Source organism: Erigeron canadensis, chromosome 5 (genome assembly GCF_010389155.1).
Source record: "Erigeron canadensis isolate Cc75 chromosome 5, C_canadensis_v1, whole genome shotgun sequence".
NCBI classification, from domain to species: domain Eukaryota; kingdom Viridiplantae; phylum Streptophyta; class Magnoliopsida; order Asterales; family Asteraceae; genus Erigeron; species Erigeron canadensis.
In genome coordinates, this window is record NC_057765.1 from 33,958,033 (window position 1) to 33,976,305 (window position 18,273).

The 18,273-nt window shown below is 35.5% G+C and overlaps 1 protein-coding gene across 2 annotated transcripts; it reads right to left on the bottom strand.

Moving 5' to 3' along the window:
* Nucleotides 1-4,777: 4,777 nt before the first annotated feature.
* On the bottom strand, nt 4,778-18,036 carry LOC122599331. 2 transcript variants are annotated; one of them, XM_043771828.1, is made up of 22 exons: nt 16,988-18,036; nt 14,879-14,994; nt 14,347-14,555; nt 14,103-14,222; nt 12,929-13,057; nt 12,716-12,841; nt 12,437-12,492; nt 12,159-12,258; nt 11,961-12,078; nt 11,659-11,856; nt 11,250-11,526; nt 10,988-11,081; nt 10,599-10,707; nt 9,484-9,755; nt 9,230-9,357; nt 8,458-8,692; nt 7,624-7,812; nt 6,865-7,151; nt 6,386-6,596; nt 6,044-6,286; nt 5,250-5,329; nt 4,778-5,166 (listed from the first exon to the last, which is right to left on the bottom strand). In XM_043771828.1, exons 1-22 carry the CDS (start codon nt 17,788-17,790, stop codon nt 5,019-5,021), a joined length of 4,248 nt encoding a protein of 1,415 aa, XP_043627763.1. In that variant the 5' UTR covers nt 17,791-18,036; the 3' UTR covers nt 4,778-5,018. The 2 variants fall into 2 exon arrangements, with proteins under 2 accessions (XP_043627763.1, XP_043627762.1); XM_043771827.1 differs by having other exon boundaries at nt 11,250-11,583.
* Nucleotides 18,037-18,273: the final 237 nt, after the last annotated feature.

Sequence of the window (18,273 nt, forward strand, 5' to 3'; positions counted from 1 at the left end):
CTTGAAAAACAAATTCGAGAAAGCATGATACATTCGTTGTAGCTCTTTACCACCCTTTCTAAATTTTAAAAACACCAAAATTCTAAAAATAAAATTGTGAGATAACATCAATCATCAAGTTAATCAATAGATGCCCCAAAAAAGTGAGCAGCAATCACTTCACATGATGTCAAAACTTGGGAAGCCTGGTTTATATGCTGGAAAGTCAATGCTCGGGTTTGGGAAACCCGGGCCATATATGTCGTGCACAGCTGAGCAGGTGACTCCGAGTTTTGGGTATGGATCGGACTTACAAAATTTGTGCTTTCGGTTTGGGTATGGACCATGTTTCATTGTGTGTATTAATCATATTCAGAAAAGCACATTCCGAGTCATCGTGAGTCTTCTTTTACTTCTTTATTCATTGCGAGTATATATAATACCTGCTATTGAGTATTGAGAGTTGTAATTTTCCCTTCCAAAGTAACATATCAAACACTACTTGTTTGATCCTTTGTTCAACAATCAACGCTTACACAAAGTAATCTTACTAAATGTTTCCGATTCAACAGCTACAATAGGTTTAAAGCAGAGTTTTTATATGCTTTAATGGAAGTTCTACAGGTGATGTAAGGAGTGATGAAGAAGATGGCCCAAGGAAGATAACTTTTATACTTTTATTAGTGTTTTTACCCTTTATTTTTAAAACTTCTATTCTAACCCCTCTATTATAATACGAGTATTATCTATCATTTAAGCTATAACTTTCAATAAATAAAATGGGATTAGTTTCCAAGAATGTAAGAAACTTTGAACGAATGTCTATAGTAGGAAATAACTAAAGTTGTGTGTATTGTATGTAAACAACTTTGAAATAATTTTTATTGTATGTAAGAATTTTGTTTCAACCAATTAAAATCTGACAAGTGGCACCTGTATATGGTTGTCACGTATGTTTTCTTACATAATATAAACATTTTTTCAAGTTGCTTACATACAATACACATAACTTTAGTTTTTTCATACTATAGACATTCGGTCAAAGATAGTTACATTCCAGGAAACTAATCCCAAGTTACAATCTATCCTTACAGAAGATACATTATACCATGGTTACGTTTAGCAAAAAGTTTTAGGCCCCTTAGTTTTTCTAGATATGTCACTGATCCTGATCCTTGCCGAAGCATAGTACGTAATCTAGGGGAAATACACGTTGGAACTTTCGCAGGCCTGAACTCAATGCCTTGTACAAGAAGGCCAGTAAAGTTCTATTCATTCAGACTCTTCAAATAGCCTTCCACCAGCCAGAAAGACCTACGACCGTTATCAGTTAGAAAGTCCCACACTTGCATTTCCGTCCAACCATCCTTCCTCAGTTTGGGATGGCCTTTTATTTTACGACGGGCTCTTGATGGTTGACTTTCTTCAGTGCTAAATTGTTCGATAATTGGCGTATGGGTAGGGGTAAGCAGATAGATATATTGTTCTTTCATCATTTCATTCTTTGAATTCCTAAACCCTCCTATTACAATATCACCCTCAAACAAGAAGCGTTTTCAGGTAGTTTGTACACGAGGTAACATGCATATAACGTACCGGGTGACAATAATTTGCCATCTATCTGACATCTAATAGCAATATGATTTATATCACAACACTCGGCCACCTCATTAAACCTGCAAGATCATGGTAAAGAAAGTAAATTAATCTGGTCAAACAGTATTAACTAATCGGAAACCTAACATTTAATTTTTTTTGGTTATTAATATCTGAGTTTGAGTCTGAGTCCAATTTGGTTTCATACTAAAACTCATTTTTTGGTTTGCTCATATTTCTCAGTTAACTTATTTTATTTTTTAAAATTTCATTTGGTCCTTTGAGTTTGAACACTACTCATCGGATTCAGAGTGTTTCTACTTTTATACAATATATGAAACATACTAGTATCAATATAGATGAAAATTTTTAGACATATAACCTGTGAAAAACCTTGTAGGTTATTGTATTTGATTTATGATTAATGAGGGTTACAAGAGGTTGTATTTATAGAGTCTACTAATCTAATAATGGAAACTAATAATTTGTAAACTAACTAATATGGAAAGTAACACTATCTTAATACGCCCCCTCAAGCTAAGGCCGTTGTGCGACTCTTAACTTGGATCGCAACAGCATGAACCGATCTGAAGATAAGGCCTTCGTAAAAACATCAACAATCTGATCATGTGAAGATATGAACTTTACTAACAAATTTCCTTGAGCAACCTTCTCTCGTACAAAATGAAAATCAATTTCCACATGCTTTGTGCGAGCATGAAAGACTGGATTAGCTGACAAATAAGTAGCGCCTAGATTGTCACACCACAATGTTGGAGTAGTATGTATAGGAATGCGCAATTCCTGAAGTAGAGATTGAAGCCATGTAAGTTCGGCGACAGTGTCAGCCATAGCCTTGTACTCAGCCTCTGTGGATGACCGAGATACAGTGCGTTGTTTTCTAGCAGACCAAGAGACAAGATTAGATCCTAGATATATAGCAAATCTTCTCGTAGATCGAAGGTCATCTGGGCAACCAGCCCAATCAGCATCAGAGTAGGCATTAAAAGCATTAAAGGAAGCATTGGCATAAGCATGTAACTGAGTTGATGAGTTGCTAGAGATGCGTAATCCGTAACCAGACGTCCCTTGTAAGTAACGAAGAATACGCTTAACAGCGAACCAATGATTCTCAGTCGGGGAATGCATGTATTGACAAACTTTATTCACAGCAAATGCAATATCAAGCCTAGAAAGATTAGCATACTGGAGACCCCCAACAATACTTCAGTATTTTACTGGATCTGAGAAAGCACTGCTATCACCATTAGACAAAACGACAGATGTAGAAAGTGGAGATGGAACTGGTCTGGTATTGGACAAATTTGCACGTTCCAAGAGGTTTGTAATATATTTGGATTGAGATAGAAACAAGTCTGAACCTGTACGTGTGATTTTCACACCTAGAATAGGACAAATGCCCCATGTCTTGAATGGCGAAGGCACGGCTAAGCTGATGAACAAACTTATCAGGCACCAAAGGATTGTTACCTGTCAAAATAATATCATCGACGTACACTAGCATATATAGCACTGTACCACGAGCACAATAGATAAAAAGCGAGGGATCGGTTTTGGATCCCCTAAAACCGATGCGATAAAGAGTCTGAGAGAGCCGATGAAACCACGCTCTCGGTGCTTGCTTTAGGCCGTACAATGATTTGTGCAATAAACACACATGATCAGGTTTTGACTTGTCAACAAAACCTGGCGATTGTTGTAGATACACTGTTTCCTTAAGATCACCATGTAAGAAAGCATTATGGACATCTAATTGTCTGAAGGGCCAATGGTTAGCTGTAGCAATAGATAAAAGAACCCGAATAGTGGTAGCTTTGACAACAGGGCTAAAAGTGTCAGTATAGTCAATGTCTGGCTGCTGGTGAAATCCCTTAGCAACAAGTCTCGCTTTATAGCGAGTGATAATTCCCCGTTGATCACGTTTAACTTTGTATATCCACTTGCAATCAACTACATTTTTCCCTAGAACACGTAGCACTAATGACCATGTGCCGTTTCTCATGAGAGCCGAATATTCATCTTCCATGGCTTTGCGTCATAGAGGGTTCTTGTTTTAGGAGCATCCGATGTTATCAAGATTTAATTTACCGCTTTCTAGTAACTATTTAACTTTAATGTGAACATCAATAGGTATGTTATATTTGTCAGAAGTTGTTAAAGATATATAAATTTTTAATGTTAAAGATATATAAATTTTTAATGTCTACAGTGGCTTTCTAACGAGTACTAGTAATATCATTTATTGAAAGTAGTTTTACACATTCAATATCAAAAGTACTTATACACATTTATCATCATGTACTAAAAAGTAGTTCTGCAATTAATATCATTGATCGATTTTATGTGAGAGTTAGGTTAATGCATGATCTCATAATAGCAAATGGTTGATACAATTTTGATTTTATCCATATGTCTTTAGTTCAACTCATTGAAATGACACGTGGGGTTTTTTCTTTAAAATGTAACCTTGAAAGAAGTGGAATTGGCAAGGTCTCACCATCATATGGCGATGTTCCCTCATGTTATTACTCGACTGCCTAATCAATAAAAAATGATCGCATAATGTGTATACAGTCTAAAAATTTAACGTATATCACAGAGATACCTAATAATATGTATCTTTTATACAAGTTTTATTAAAAATAGTTGTTTTTGATAATTACATGTGTGTTTTTGGTAGACACTTGTTCTTCTAAACCAACCGTGTACGTAGATTTAGCTTCGTATGATGTTGTAAAATTGTAAAACAAGCACGATAGGTAACAATATTAACAAAGATAGAGATGATAAAGAATTATATTATGGATCTACACGCATATATTATCCGAGTAACAGTCGTATAACTCAAAGATATCTAGTGATTCTAGTCTAGTAAATAGAAAAAGAGCATTTTGTTGACGAAACGGATCATTTGTTTATTCAGATAAGCCTAAACAAACGAAATAAAAAACACAAAATTGTATGCGTATGTTCATCTGTTCAGTTAAATGTAAATGGCCAAATATGAAGCACTCTTTCTTTGATTCATTTACTGACCTAGGCACATCGCCATCACACCGAACCCTGTTACGGATACTTTGTTCGAGTGGTTGACACATGACAGTAAAATTATAACAAATACTCACTTTCATATAAAGAGGCAGCGAATAGCAAATTAAAGTTGCCAATGTAAACAAAGATGAAAACAGTTAAGGATCATATTCTTTCTTTCTTTTTTTCATATGTAAGGTATGTGGGGGTCGCCCCCAATTCATATATACAAGTGGAAGGATAAACATCATCAACCTACATTAACAGTTTCGAACTTTCGATTCAAGTTTTTTGCACACTTCCTACCTTCTAATACCTCTTTTCTCTACTTCTGTGTCAGCTGTAATAAGAATCCCGAAAATACCCATACTGTCAAAATGAAAAAAAAGATCTTACGATCGCCAGAACGCCACGACATCATTACTATACAACGATCGATCTTGAATCTCTAAATTAGCAACATGCCAATTCAAGAGGCATGATTGGATGCATTTACATAAAACAAGTGCAACCGGGAAGATCCACCACTCGCTTTCCTCCCTACAACAACAAACACAACATGTTAGGAGGAAAAAAATATGATACTATTAATCAAATACAAGGAGACTTGGTAGTTTTCTAACATGTTCCATGGCTGAAAATCTGGGACTTTAGTACTGGGTTGGCTGCAGTAGTGAACATAGCCACAGATAAAGGCAACCACCTGAAAAAATATAAGCAGATAAGAAACAAAGACAGAAATTTTGAACATTTTTTATAACATGTGGAAATTTTAACCCTTCTGCTTGTAATGGTTAGACTAGGGTTACATTTCTTTATATCCAACAGGGAAAACATAATAAAAAAAATGGGCGGTCAACCAGATTAACTCGGTCTTTTTTTAATCATTCTTTTTGCATACATTTCCACATCAAGAAATTATATAATTTCTAAATACCCCTCGCCCACTACCGGTTGATCTTCAGACCTGCCCCCCTTTCTTCCATCAACTAAATGGATTCTTAAATCTTCTTCATGAGATTAAGAAAAAAACTCTTTTTAGATTCTAATTTTACACTCATTTTATTATTGGTTGTTTTGGGCCACATATTTTAGCTACAACAGGTCAATCGAGGAAGAAAAATGATCATCAGCTAAAATGGAGAAAGGTTAAATGGGTTGAAAGTGTATTCAATATTTCAAATGCTTCCAAACTCCTAAATCACATTATTATAACCGCATAGTTCCAGCAATCATATTAAGTGCATCAGATGTTCGTAGATACAACTATTTAGCCAACTCCAGGAACTTAGGAAGTAGTCATTTAGGTGTACTTAGGTTATTTGATCCCGTGTCAGTATTGAATAGCCTTATGCAATTGTATGACTAATAGAAATACAAGTTCCTGCTTCAAAAAATGGTATAGAACGCGACATACCACATTAATGAATGATGTTATGTTCCATAGAGCATACATACGAGAAAGGCCTGCAGAACGCCTAGGTCCTTGACTAAACAGAGCATTTATCCCAGCTGGAAATGGAAGAACTATCCCAAGCGGCAGAATAAAGAGAACAATAAACACGTCCACAAAAGAAATTGAATATAATTGGAGTAGTGCAAGTAAAACTAAACTAAAATCTCCTAATAACAGCATCGAGATCACCAGCCCAACAAGATCCTGCACCAAACGTTAACATATAGTGATATAAACATCTTTGAAAAACCCCAACACATTCAGTAAAACACACAAAAGACACATGCAGAGAAAGAGGGGTACCTGATGGCCAACAGGTTTTGTGTTGTGAATTATAAAAGAGAGTGGAAAGAAAATATCTCTCGTTTCGCTGAAGGCTTGCAAACTGTTGAGATCTAAAATTCTGCCATGACACCGCTTCCATGTCATGTTCTTTTCAGAATTTCGATGGATATCTAAACTTGTATATGCTCTTGAATTATTGGCAGGACCATCTCGCAAGACCTCATCATCACTGTCAGAAGGCATCAGTGTGTTCATATACATAAGCAAATAACTCGATAAATATAAGGTGTCTCTAACAAAAAATCAACAATAGACCCACAGACCCATATAATAAATATGTAGTAGTCTAAATGTGCAATATGAAAGTAATTATAATCAGGAATAGGTTATATAAACACATAAAGGTGACTATTGAAACTTTCAGAGCACATAACTTTACATATAAATGAGGAATAAGCATAAACCATGAAAAGTTGAAAACAAATATGCTTTGTTACCTTGTCAGTTGGCCTTCTTGAGTAGGTGTGTCAGTGTCCTCAAAAGCAATCAGCTCGGGTTCATCAACAGCCGATACAACAAGTCCATATTGATAATAGTCACCACTTGTAGCTTCAAAAAAGGCAAGATCGACACGTATACCATAAACTGTCAAAGTAGGATTGGCATAATTTTCGAGCCATATGACAACGCTACGAAACATTGACCTCAGTCGACCCCGACTAACTAATCGCAATTGTGCATTCAACCCAGCCACAAAGCGATACCAAGTTGTAGGAGGCACAGCCTGTAAAGCCAATTTGTGGGAGAAGATTAGCCAAAAAAAGGAAACATGTAGATGTAGATGCGGCAAGTACTTAAGGGAAAGAACACGATATGGAAATGGGGTCAAAAGGGCGATTTTGATTTCATTTTTCAAGCCAACTATTAGTATATCAAGCAATCTGAGATTTTTTCTGTCTCTGACGCCTAACAGGTCAGAAGGGTGAAACAGCCAGATCACGTAAGAAAGGAACAAATGGAATTTACCCAAAGTGTACTTCTGATACTTAAAACCACCTAAACTAATTTATTCGGAAGTTGTACGGCTACTGAAAGGATATTTCTTTTGTAACATATTTGACACATGTTTAAAAAAATTCTTCCTTTAAGATAGCGTTCTGACCCTTTACCCACTAATATTGTCAACTCAAGAGTTTGATTACACAAAGCTTCAATTAGTAATTTAAAAGGTGGTTACTGAGAATTAAATAACAAACCTGATTCATGAGAGTAGTAATAGTATTATCACTTTGAAGTGAGAAGGGTGACATGTAACTTCCATCACCACCAAACAAAAGCGACAATGGGAACCTTTGATTAAGCCGAGGAGGAAGATCACTTCTCTTTTCATCACCACCGAGGAAGAAATCCACATAGGCTAACATTAAATCAGATGACGCAGCCACCTACAACATTGCATACAAGAAGAATAGCTGAAAAGTAAGATTCATGCAACAACAATTTGACCAAATAATTTTACAAATGAACTACAACAAGCATAAGAGTAATAAAGTTGGAACGTGAATTACTTGAAACTTAGGGTTATTTTTTATGTACGTTTTGAATATGATTGTGTGGTTTTAGATAATCAAAGTTTTACAATCAACTGTAACTGAAGAAGCAGTAGAAGATAGTGATTGAATGACTGGATGTGCTATTGTTATTTGCAGTTTTAATAATCAGACAATTAGTTCCGAGTGTTTGTCAAATTTTAATAAACTAAGAAATGTGCAAGTATAACGACCACAGATATTCTTGTAAAAATGAAAGGAAATATTCTTTGTGTGATGGAAGTAAAAGTGTCTCAAAATAGCTCAAGGAAAGGGTAACCAGGTAACTTTCGTTTACCCTTTCATAAATAGTTTTGTTGCAGCTGGTATGGAACTGAAAATTTAGATTAAGAACTAATAACTACAACTATAAGCCCCAAGCCCACAACAACTAAATAGTAATCAGCTTCCAAAAAAAAAAAAAACACCAACACTACATCAAGCAAAGTCATACAAAATTTAAGATAAGCAACCAAAAAAAACTTAAACAAAAGGACTAACCTTAAGTCCTTCATACAGAGCACGTGAACGGCAAGAACGTAAGCAGGCATGGTCATATTCAGATCTAACATATTCACGTATTCTTTGTAAGTTCATCTTCCGCCTCCATTGTTGCCATGACCATGCAAGAGGATAAGCAAGAAAAAGAAGAATGTTGTATATTGATCCCTCCCACCATTGATAAGTGGCTAAAGCATTAATGTCGTCCACAAATCTATTGAACGCCCCCTCATATCTGTAGCAATTAAATACTCTTAAATTACTACTGCAAGATATAATGTAGAATTGAAAAACAGTGAGAACACTTAAACTACTGATGAAAATAGGCAGCACGGATAGGTTGGGTAACAGGTCAAAATAGATCATCTTTCGTCCAGGTCCAAACTGGTTAGATTGAAACTTTAAGTTTCTATTTAAAAAACCTTTTTTTGTTGAAAATTATTATTAGAAAAAAAAAGAAAACTAAAATACAATTATACAAACTATATTTATTTCAAAAAAAATCTACCTGCTTTACAAAATATGGTTAAGATAATTTATGCATTAAAAGTTCACTTTGGGCGCCATTAAACCTGTTTCCTTTTATCTATTCTTTATTATTATTTTTTTAATTTTTTTATAAAAAGGACTTTACTAGTACGATTAAATTGACACACATAAATTGAGTTAATACGTTAACAAGTAATAAAATTGGCTCAAAAATGACATTTTTGGATACACATAAGAAACAGAAACAGATAAAAGCAGCAGAGATACTAGGAAAGGAACTTGCACAATATCTTTCACTTGCTCTGGAGGAGTATGAGGAAGATGCCAAGGATCACTAAAAGTATTTTGCCCCATAAAGTACATTCTATAAACATGACCTTGCGACTCCTCAACTCTATTAGTTTCCAGAACCTAAAAGCCAAATAGTATCATAGAAGAATAAGAACAATCAGTATCATACAAGCCAACAATTTTCAACATCACTGTCACGCAGAATAAGAAGAATCGGTATCTTTATAATTTAACGAGGAAAAAAACCTCATTCAGTGATTCCAAGAAAGGGAAAGAGTGATCCATTTGAGATCCTTGGTGAGTAACAGCAGGACCAGGGGACTCATCAAACCCTACAAATTTCATTCTGGCAACACTAAGAACTAGTGCCAACAGAATAAGAAGACCCAATAGAAGTAGACCAAATAACCAAGGACCGCCAAATGTGTAAATCAGCTCTTCAAGAGCCGTATGGCAACTTGGCATGTGATATATGTCTGAAATACATTTATAAGGACACGGTGTTTCTGCAGTACCCCCTGTGACAAATTGTCATGCACGGGTCAGTTAACTTTCATTAAATTGGTGGCATAACATAGAGTAATTGGCAAATTCGGTGCATCTATATCTATACTAAAATATAAAGCTTTTGACCCATTTCTTGATCCCTTAAACTTAACATTTGATATTACAAATATACTCCTTTGCAAAGTCTAATGTAAAAGTCAAGTCCACAACATATCTTTACAGAATTAGTATCACTTCAAAAGTCAGTACTAAGCATATTAATATAGACTCTTTTTCAACAAACTATCTAACTTCATCTTTTTATACACAACTTTTTACACTCTATCATAAGATTAAGACTCTAGTAGTGAACGTAATTCATCTCTAAGGATACCGCAAGTTTTCTCAAACCGTCAGAAAACACCAAAATATAGAAGAAAACAACAAAAAAGTTGATAAACCCCGGAAGTTGCCGCATTGTGCAGGTACAAAGCTAGTTTACTATGAATAGGCCGAATTGGGTTATGGTTCATCCCCTGAAGGTAAAATTGAAATTTTGCTAATAGACCAACAAAGTTGAAAGTCAGCCAGAATATAACTTCTCAAGCTTATATCCTTCTAAATAATTATTTAAAAACATAAGTTTTCATGGGAATAACATAGTTACTATAATCATATTAAATTGTTCCTTGCGAGTCAACCCCGCTGGACACAACCCATACAAAGATCAACCAATTTCGACCCAACCCATTCTGTCATGTTACGTGACCGACCCATTACCTTTAATCAATATGCGCAATGAAATAATCATCCAACAGAAATACATATCATCTTAAATTGCAATTAGAAAAACAAAATCAGCCTTAACTCAATACCTCGGACAGCAACGTAGAGAGCACGATGAGGAAGCTCATCGGGTGGGCACTGGAAGCATAGAGATATGTCAGAACCACTTACATTTTTGTATGTACCAAGAGGGCATTCCTGCATATACATGAAAACACCCAAATTCATAATGACTACGTGGTTAAACAGAGTGTGCTAGACATGTTTCAAAAAAAAACGACTATGACCATAAGGCGTGTTTCTGAACTAGAATGAAAAATATATATATAACAAAATCAAAAACTGATAACTATGTGTATTAATATCACAACTACTGTGTATAGGGGTTGCATGAATACATAGATTGAATCTGTTAGCAGTCTTTATAATCTTATGAAAGTAAGGCAGGGAAGGAAGAAGTGGAAAAGCGCCAATATACCTCACAAAATGTCCCATAAAGCCCTTTAGGACAAGGCTTGCCAGTAACAGTTCCATTTTCTCCAACGCCGCCATCATTTCCACCATGCCCTCCCCTATAACAATACAAATATTGATGTTATCTTAAATAAAAACAATTCGTCAATAGTGATGTAAGCTTAACACTTAATAAAAAATTTAGGTGAGTGGTTGAATCTTCACAAACCATGGCAAATTAAAGTTGATTAGGCGTAAAAACAAGAATAAATAAATGAGACACAAACCAAATTGAGATGTTCCCATTGATACTAGCGACTGGTTGATATACATCTCCAGTTGAAATATGTGCCCAATGAAAATGAACTCTTCCACCACCGCCACCACCACTCCCATTTGGATTCCCATAACCTCCATCACTTGAAAGAACTCCAGATCTACCAAGAGATATAGTATTTACAAACAAAAGAATTGTTCCACCAGATCCACCACCAGAACCACCATCCAAATTGTATAAATCATTCGGGTTTCCAATGGTCTCTTCACCATAACTTCCTCCATCAGCTGTAAGTGAGCCATCAACACTGAGACTAGTTATTGGATGAATCAACGAACCGATTACTGCAGAGAACATTGGAAATGATGAACAAAAAAAAACATAAGTAAAAACAATATGATTGAAAGATTTGCACAAACCTAAAACACCACCACCAGCAGAGGAGTCTTTTCCACCTCCACTACCTAATTGGCATGGCAAATCAGCATCACCGTATGGAAGACCACCTTCAATGCGGGTCCCATTATAAAAACCATATCCACCTCTACCACCATAACCTCCCCCACTACCAATGCCATTGCTTAGCAATTGTCCTCTACCAATACCTCCAGTGCAACCTGTCAAGAAACTCAATTCTCATATTAAAACCTCAAACATCATATTTTTTTTAAAAAAGGGATAATTTCAACTATATCTATTTGCATCTTAAGACTGATCATACCCATCTTCGATGTGCTGACTGTACCCGTAGAAGGAATAGTAAGAGTCCTTGCCCGATGGAAATGGACAACAGACCCTTTTATAAGGCCTTCAACTAGTATATCCTCAACACGACATATCTGAGGAGACACATATATCAGAGCTGATATAATACAAGATATTGCTATATCTTGCATAGGAATATTTGTAAATTCAATACCTGAAGAGTGAAAGACAGGGAAGCATTTACATTACAGTCTTCAGGTGGATGAAGCAATTCTTCTGGACATTGAGGAGAATCACAATTTAATTTGGGCGTCCTGGTAAATTCAACACAAAATAGTACTTAGTTAAACAACTATAAAGTGTATTGCGGTAAAGCTAAGATAATGGGAGAAGCAGAGGTGGTCAGATAGATAGTTGACCAGGCAGGTTAGGTAACAAGTGAAAAAGGTTTTGATTTAAAACTATCGCCTTGTGAAAGAGAAGTCAACTTACACAGCGTCAGTAGTAGCATTTTCTAAGGGACCACGCAGAACAGAACCTGGACCAATCTGCAAATGACAAGAGGGCAAGGGGATCAGTTTATTGATGGAACTCATTGATAATGTTGATAGAGACAAATTGCATTGCATTAAAATGTGAACAAGTCACAATTGACAATATACGTCCGGTTGATAAAGGAGTCCACAGATCTATACTTACAAATTTTCAGGCAAATGTAACATTATTAGATCACAAAATATTATTAACAAGGAAAAAGATAAAGATGTTTACATTGACACTATAAAATAGTGAAAGAGCTAGCCGTTGTGCTTCAATACAGTCACCTGGCCCTGACAAGTTCAATTGACCTTGCCCACGAACCTCGAGATTCGCATTTGAATGTATCGTAGAAGATTCCTGAGTAAGAAATATGTGATCATTTGCAAAAATGCAAAGAAAAGGAATATCATGCTACAGAAACTAGCAAATCAATCTTCCGTGTACCTTGAGAACAACAAGATTACTAGCCTCAAGAACAGAACTGCCCATGTTCCTATCACCTTCGCCATCAACAACCAATTGTGAATTCCACATCAAAAACATTTTTACAGACATACGCAGAGCACCATAAACCTGAAAATAAACCCCGTTATTAACAAAGGTGGCAAATGGGTTGATTGGGTGGGTGGTGAGGTAATGAATCAGAAAGAATCCGAGCTCATCTGATATAATGAAATGTTTGCTTAAAAGGATACAGGTAAAAACTTAGTCATCGGATCGAAATTGCAACCTCTATCAAGTATACCCACTAAATAGCATATCGCATAAACAAAAACATCTATAAAAAAACAACTTTAGATTTAAGAGGAAAGTACTTTATGTAATTAAAATTATTCTATTTAATCCAGGTTATCTATGAAAACGCGACTTTAGATTCCATAACAAACTATTTCCTATGCAGTTCACAAAATCCTCTTGTCCTCGGTTATCTATAAAAATACAACTTTAGATTCCATAGCGTACTATCTTCTATGCAGTTAAGAGAATCGTCTTAAATCAGGTTAGCTGTCTAACTTCCCAAATTCAACTTCATCTTACTAATATGTTATAATAATATACTTGGAACAAAATTTTCCTATTCTAAGAAAGAAGATTTTTGGGTTAAATAGCCTTCACAAAGAGAACCGCACCCATCGACTTAATTTTGTGGAAAGTCAAAGGCATAATAGAAACACAAATAATTGCAATTGTACCCGCCATTTGCCCCAAAGATGTAAGATGCAAAGAAGTGATAATAGCTACAGTTACTATCACTAATCCCAAAAAACTGTAGCCTTATATCTCATATCGTTTCAGTACAAAAATAGATATTTCTGGAATCAATGATTTGGTCAATCATGAATGCTCTGTTATGAAACGGTGTAAATAAAAATATATTTGATTTTGAAGCCTAAATTATTTAAACAATGAAGTGCTAAAAAAATTATTTATTTCTATTCTGAAATGAGAGGCATCATGTACATATATATTGCACAAGAAGCTGATGCTTGAATATTTGCATCTTAAGAATGAATTCTTACAAAGGAGGGTATGCAATATGTGAAGAATTATCCATTAACAATTTACATAGTAATAATAGATATATAAAGGGATTAAGTTAGATAAAGTAGTTGCTTGCCTTGATTATGGAGTTACTCATCAGCAACTCCTCTGCTAGCACTTCAAATTCTGATAAAGCATAATGGGCCAAGCCAAAGCTCAAGATACTTCCATCTAGAAGACTAATTTGGCCTTGAACCTAAGAAAGCACGTGATAAAAAACTGAAAATATTATTGTATGGTTCTTCCATCATACACAGCAAATACTGTGGATATCATGCAACTGATGGAGAGAAAGGGAGATGGATGTATAACTCACTGACCTGAACACGACTCCAAAGTAAGGGAACTGCAGCCTTGGCAGAATTTTTAATAAAAACGCTAGTCAAAAGAGGCTGATATGGGAACTCCATAAGAAGTGTATCTGTGTAAGTTGACATGTTCAGATTATCAACTATAAGGCTCCGGGGCACAGCATCATAAAAAGTTCCTGCAGCCCCCGCATTTGATGGACAGCCGAGACTGTAACCGCCTACAAGGGAGATAAAAGATGAGACTCACTGTCACTGAAAAGATGCATAAATGAGCACTATTTATGTCGCACTTACAGATCAGATGATTCAAAGAAACAAGAAACGATATATAAAAGCAAACTGTAATTTTAACTTTTATAAATAGATTCAAAGTAACCACGTAATAAATAGCTAACCAAAGGAGTTCATACCCCTTATCTGGGATTATAGTAATGCATTTAGTTTGAACAAAGAAACTAAATCAGTTTAACACTTCAAGGGATAGGAGTATAGGACATCTAACACATTAACTCTAAGACGGCAATTAAAGTTAATTTCCTACCATGGACTAATATTTTTGGGTCTTCATGCCTGCTAAATATATCTGTAGCAATTCTTCCTCCACCCCCACCGCCAAAACCATTACCACCAGAAGCACTTATTATGCCACTTCCAGTCCTGCATATCAAAACGATAAACTTAGTCTAAGTCATATTGTACATCATATATTAGTTGACTCAGATATTTTACACAACAGAGAATATAGAAGCCACTAATATTTTAAATTGGAATTTAACTAATAGACTAACAAAGTACATAATCAGATTGCTTTAGGGAAAGAAAAAAGAAGCATTGAACATAACCTACCATCTATTCTTTACTAATTTCATTCTTATACAGAAAACAATATACTTAAGGTAATAAAGTTAACAGTAAAGCGGTGAAGCATGGTTGCCATACGATAATATAACTTAGTTATGAAGTACTGAAGTTACTATGTAACCAAATTAATCTAAATCTGTTGGTCTAACATGTTCCACACTTACACCTACCTTAAAAGGAAAGATTGATGCTATTGAATTTTTTTCAAATCAATATATTCCATCTGCCTCAAACTGATTGCCATGCTGACTAAAGAAGCCTAACTCATAATTCAACCTTATTGTAACATTCAGGTAATATAAAGGCAGGCTCACTTCAGGGGGACACCTATGGCCTATGCATATAGAGACAAATGGTGACATGTCGAGTCCACTGGTAAACTATTATCCAACCTTTGTAAGGGTTTTCACATATATCAACAAACTTCCATAACAGATAAAGAGAAACTTCTTTTGAGTTATGCTGATAGAAAACAGGGTTACTTATTTCAGAATGTAGAGAGTTGTAAGCCAGATAGTTAGTCCAGAATCAAATTTCCGTCAACGACCGAAATTTGAAATTTTGGGAATTTTGGTGGGAATTCGGTAAATTCAATATTATGCAATATCTATATATATTGCAATATAATTACTACTAAATACTTAATTAAAATATCAAAAGTCAAGCTTAAAAGTGTCAATATATAATAGTTTAGTATTAATACTTGCAAAAGTTAGTGTTTATTATGTTGTGTTTAAGTTTGGCCAAAAATTTTTTAAAAAAAACTTGGAAAACTGAATACCTCGAAGATTGGACCGTTTTCAGTATATATCACTGAAATTTGAACCGATATTTCAGAAGAGGACCGAAACCGAAAAACCACTGGTATACCACAGAAATTCACAGCTACTTGCAAGTAATGTTGTACACATGGTAAGATATGTGGATTTTACAAAAACAAAATATATATATATATGTAAGTAACAAAAGCAATGCATAAACAAGTAATCAATAAAAATATAACTTCACAAGCAATAAGAAGAACATCATCACATACAAATCACCATACAAAATGTAATCGTCCAACAATATCTAACAAATCAACCTAAGATCCTTTGTAAACATATTATCTACATGTGACTACTTCATCAAGAAACCTTAAACACAAAAAACTTTGGATGACCTGACTTAACGCCAATTGCCAAACATTGCTTCTTAATTACTCTAACGTATTTACCTCTGTTCAATAATAGCACAGCGCTTATGGATCAAAATTCTGTTGTACCTTAAAAGACTATAGCCTGTACTACGGAATTTTATAATATCATCAAGATTACCTCTATAAATGCTTCATGGGAGAAAGCATTGAAGCATAATTTCAAATCAACACCACAAAAAGATTACTATATAGAGCCCAAATTCTTGGGATATTACAATTTATTATATATCTTTTCTAGCATATTTCCAACTCATATTCAATAATATTACCACTGAATGAAGCCATGGTCACAAAAGACGAGGGCTGCTTGAATAAAATGCGTCATTCAAAATCCATGTCAACAACTCAACATAAAAGCTAATCTCAATATATCATGTGACAAAAACAAAAAGTGAAGGAATTCAATGACTCGTGATAGCTAAGAAAAATAAAATACCCTCATCAAGACTGCTACAATTAGTATTTGGTTAAGCAAACAAACATAAAACTTCACAAAGCTATCGGAAAACAAAGTCTAAACTCTAAACAGTAATGCAAATTCAATAGGTGAAACACTAAAAAAACAGTTTTAATAAAGGAAATAAGGATTACATTTTAGCAGCCTTGATGTAGATGCTACCACCTGAACCACCGCCACCTCTCGGGGCCCCATCTCCACCTTCAGCAAACAAACCACCATTCATCTCCACATAACCCTTAACAACAATCATAATCTTCCCACCACCACCACCACCATAATCCACGTCCCTACTCGTAGTCCCACCTTTACTCCCATAACTCAACGGTTTAGCTAAACTCGACCACGCATACGCATCACCACCCCAAACATCATCTGGAAGTTTCGTATCATCAACCAAACAAGCTGCGCCTCTACCCCCATGCCCCCCACCCGCACCATCAAGACCATGAGGCGTCCCGCTAGTTTGCTCCGGAGGATCACCCGCTAACCCCGTAACATTCACAACCGACCCATTACCAAAAACCGCATTCATAGCAATTATCTCAGCTGACCCAACAACAATCCTGGCATTTTCGCCTAAAGTAAAGTTACCCGTCACATTTATCCCGACTTCGCACCCAACAAAAGCCGAACAGTCGACAGTCACATTAGGAAGTATATAAAAATTTCCTTTCCCAGATACATATATACTCCGAGTTAAATTCAAATTAGTTACAATCTTACATATAGTATCTAAAGAACCTACTCCACCCAAATCACCTTCACAACTCGCAGAAGGCGGGTGTGGCGGTGGCGGTGGTGGCGCCGGCGGAGAGTAATCTTGCCGGAATAAACTTCCAAACTCAAAATCATCATCAGAAATTGATAAAGATTTTGACTTTGTAGCAAAAATAGACAAAATAAGTAAAAAGATTGAAACTTGATGTATACCCATTACCTAAAAATGGATGAAAATGATGAGTCATTACAGCAATTGCATTGGAATGAAGTAAAAAGTGAGACCCAGATGAGATATGTATACATACAGATAGATATAGATATAGATTGTGGGTGTAGATTGATTGTGAAAAAAGGGATAATTGGAAACCCTAGAGAGTGGTTTTCGTTGGGAGAAAAAGGGATGTTGTTGGTGTGTTTTTTTGGTGTTTTGTGTGTGTGAGAGAAAGTGAGGAAAAAAGAAGGAAAAGAAAAAAGCAGTTTTTTTAGTAATTAATTAGAAGTGGGAGATGAGATGGTGACGAAGAAGCTTGCACGTGACTGGCACGTGGGGTGTACACGTGAGAGAGAAAGTGTGTATTAGGAAAGTAGTGTGAAAGAGGCTTAAATAAATGAGCAAAACGTTTCTACTTGAGAGTAAAATAGCTCTATCCAGAAAATCATTTGATTGTTTACTTGAGAGGTTGCAAATGTTTTCAGT

Bases quoted from the DNA above. Each gene is read 5' to 3' on its own strand.
- LOC122599331 (XM_043771827.1), bottom strand. From the start codon at position 17,790: ATGGGTATACATCAAGTTTCAATCTTTTTACTTATTTTGTCTATTTTT. The intron at 14,995-16,987 runs GTAATCCTTATT...TTTGATATGCAG, and splicing joins TACATCAAGGCTGCTAAAAT to GACTGGAAGTGGCATAATAA. The intron at 5,167-5,249 runs GTTAGAAAACTA...TTGTTGTTGTAG, and splicing joins GATTTTCAGCCATGGAACAT to GGAGGAAAGCGAGTGGTGGA.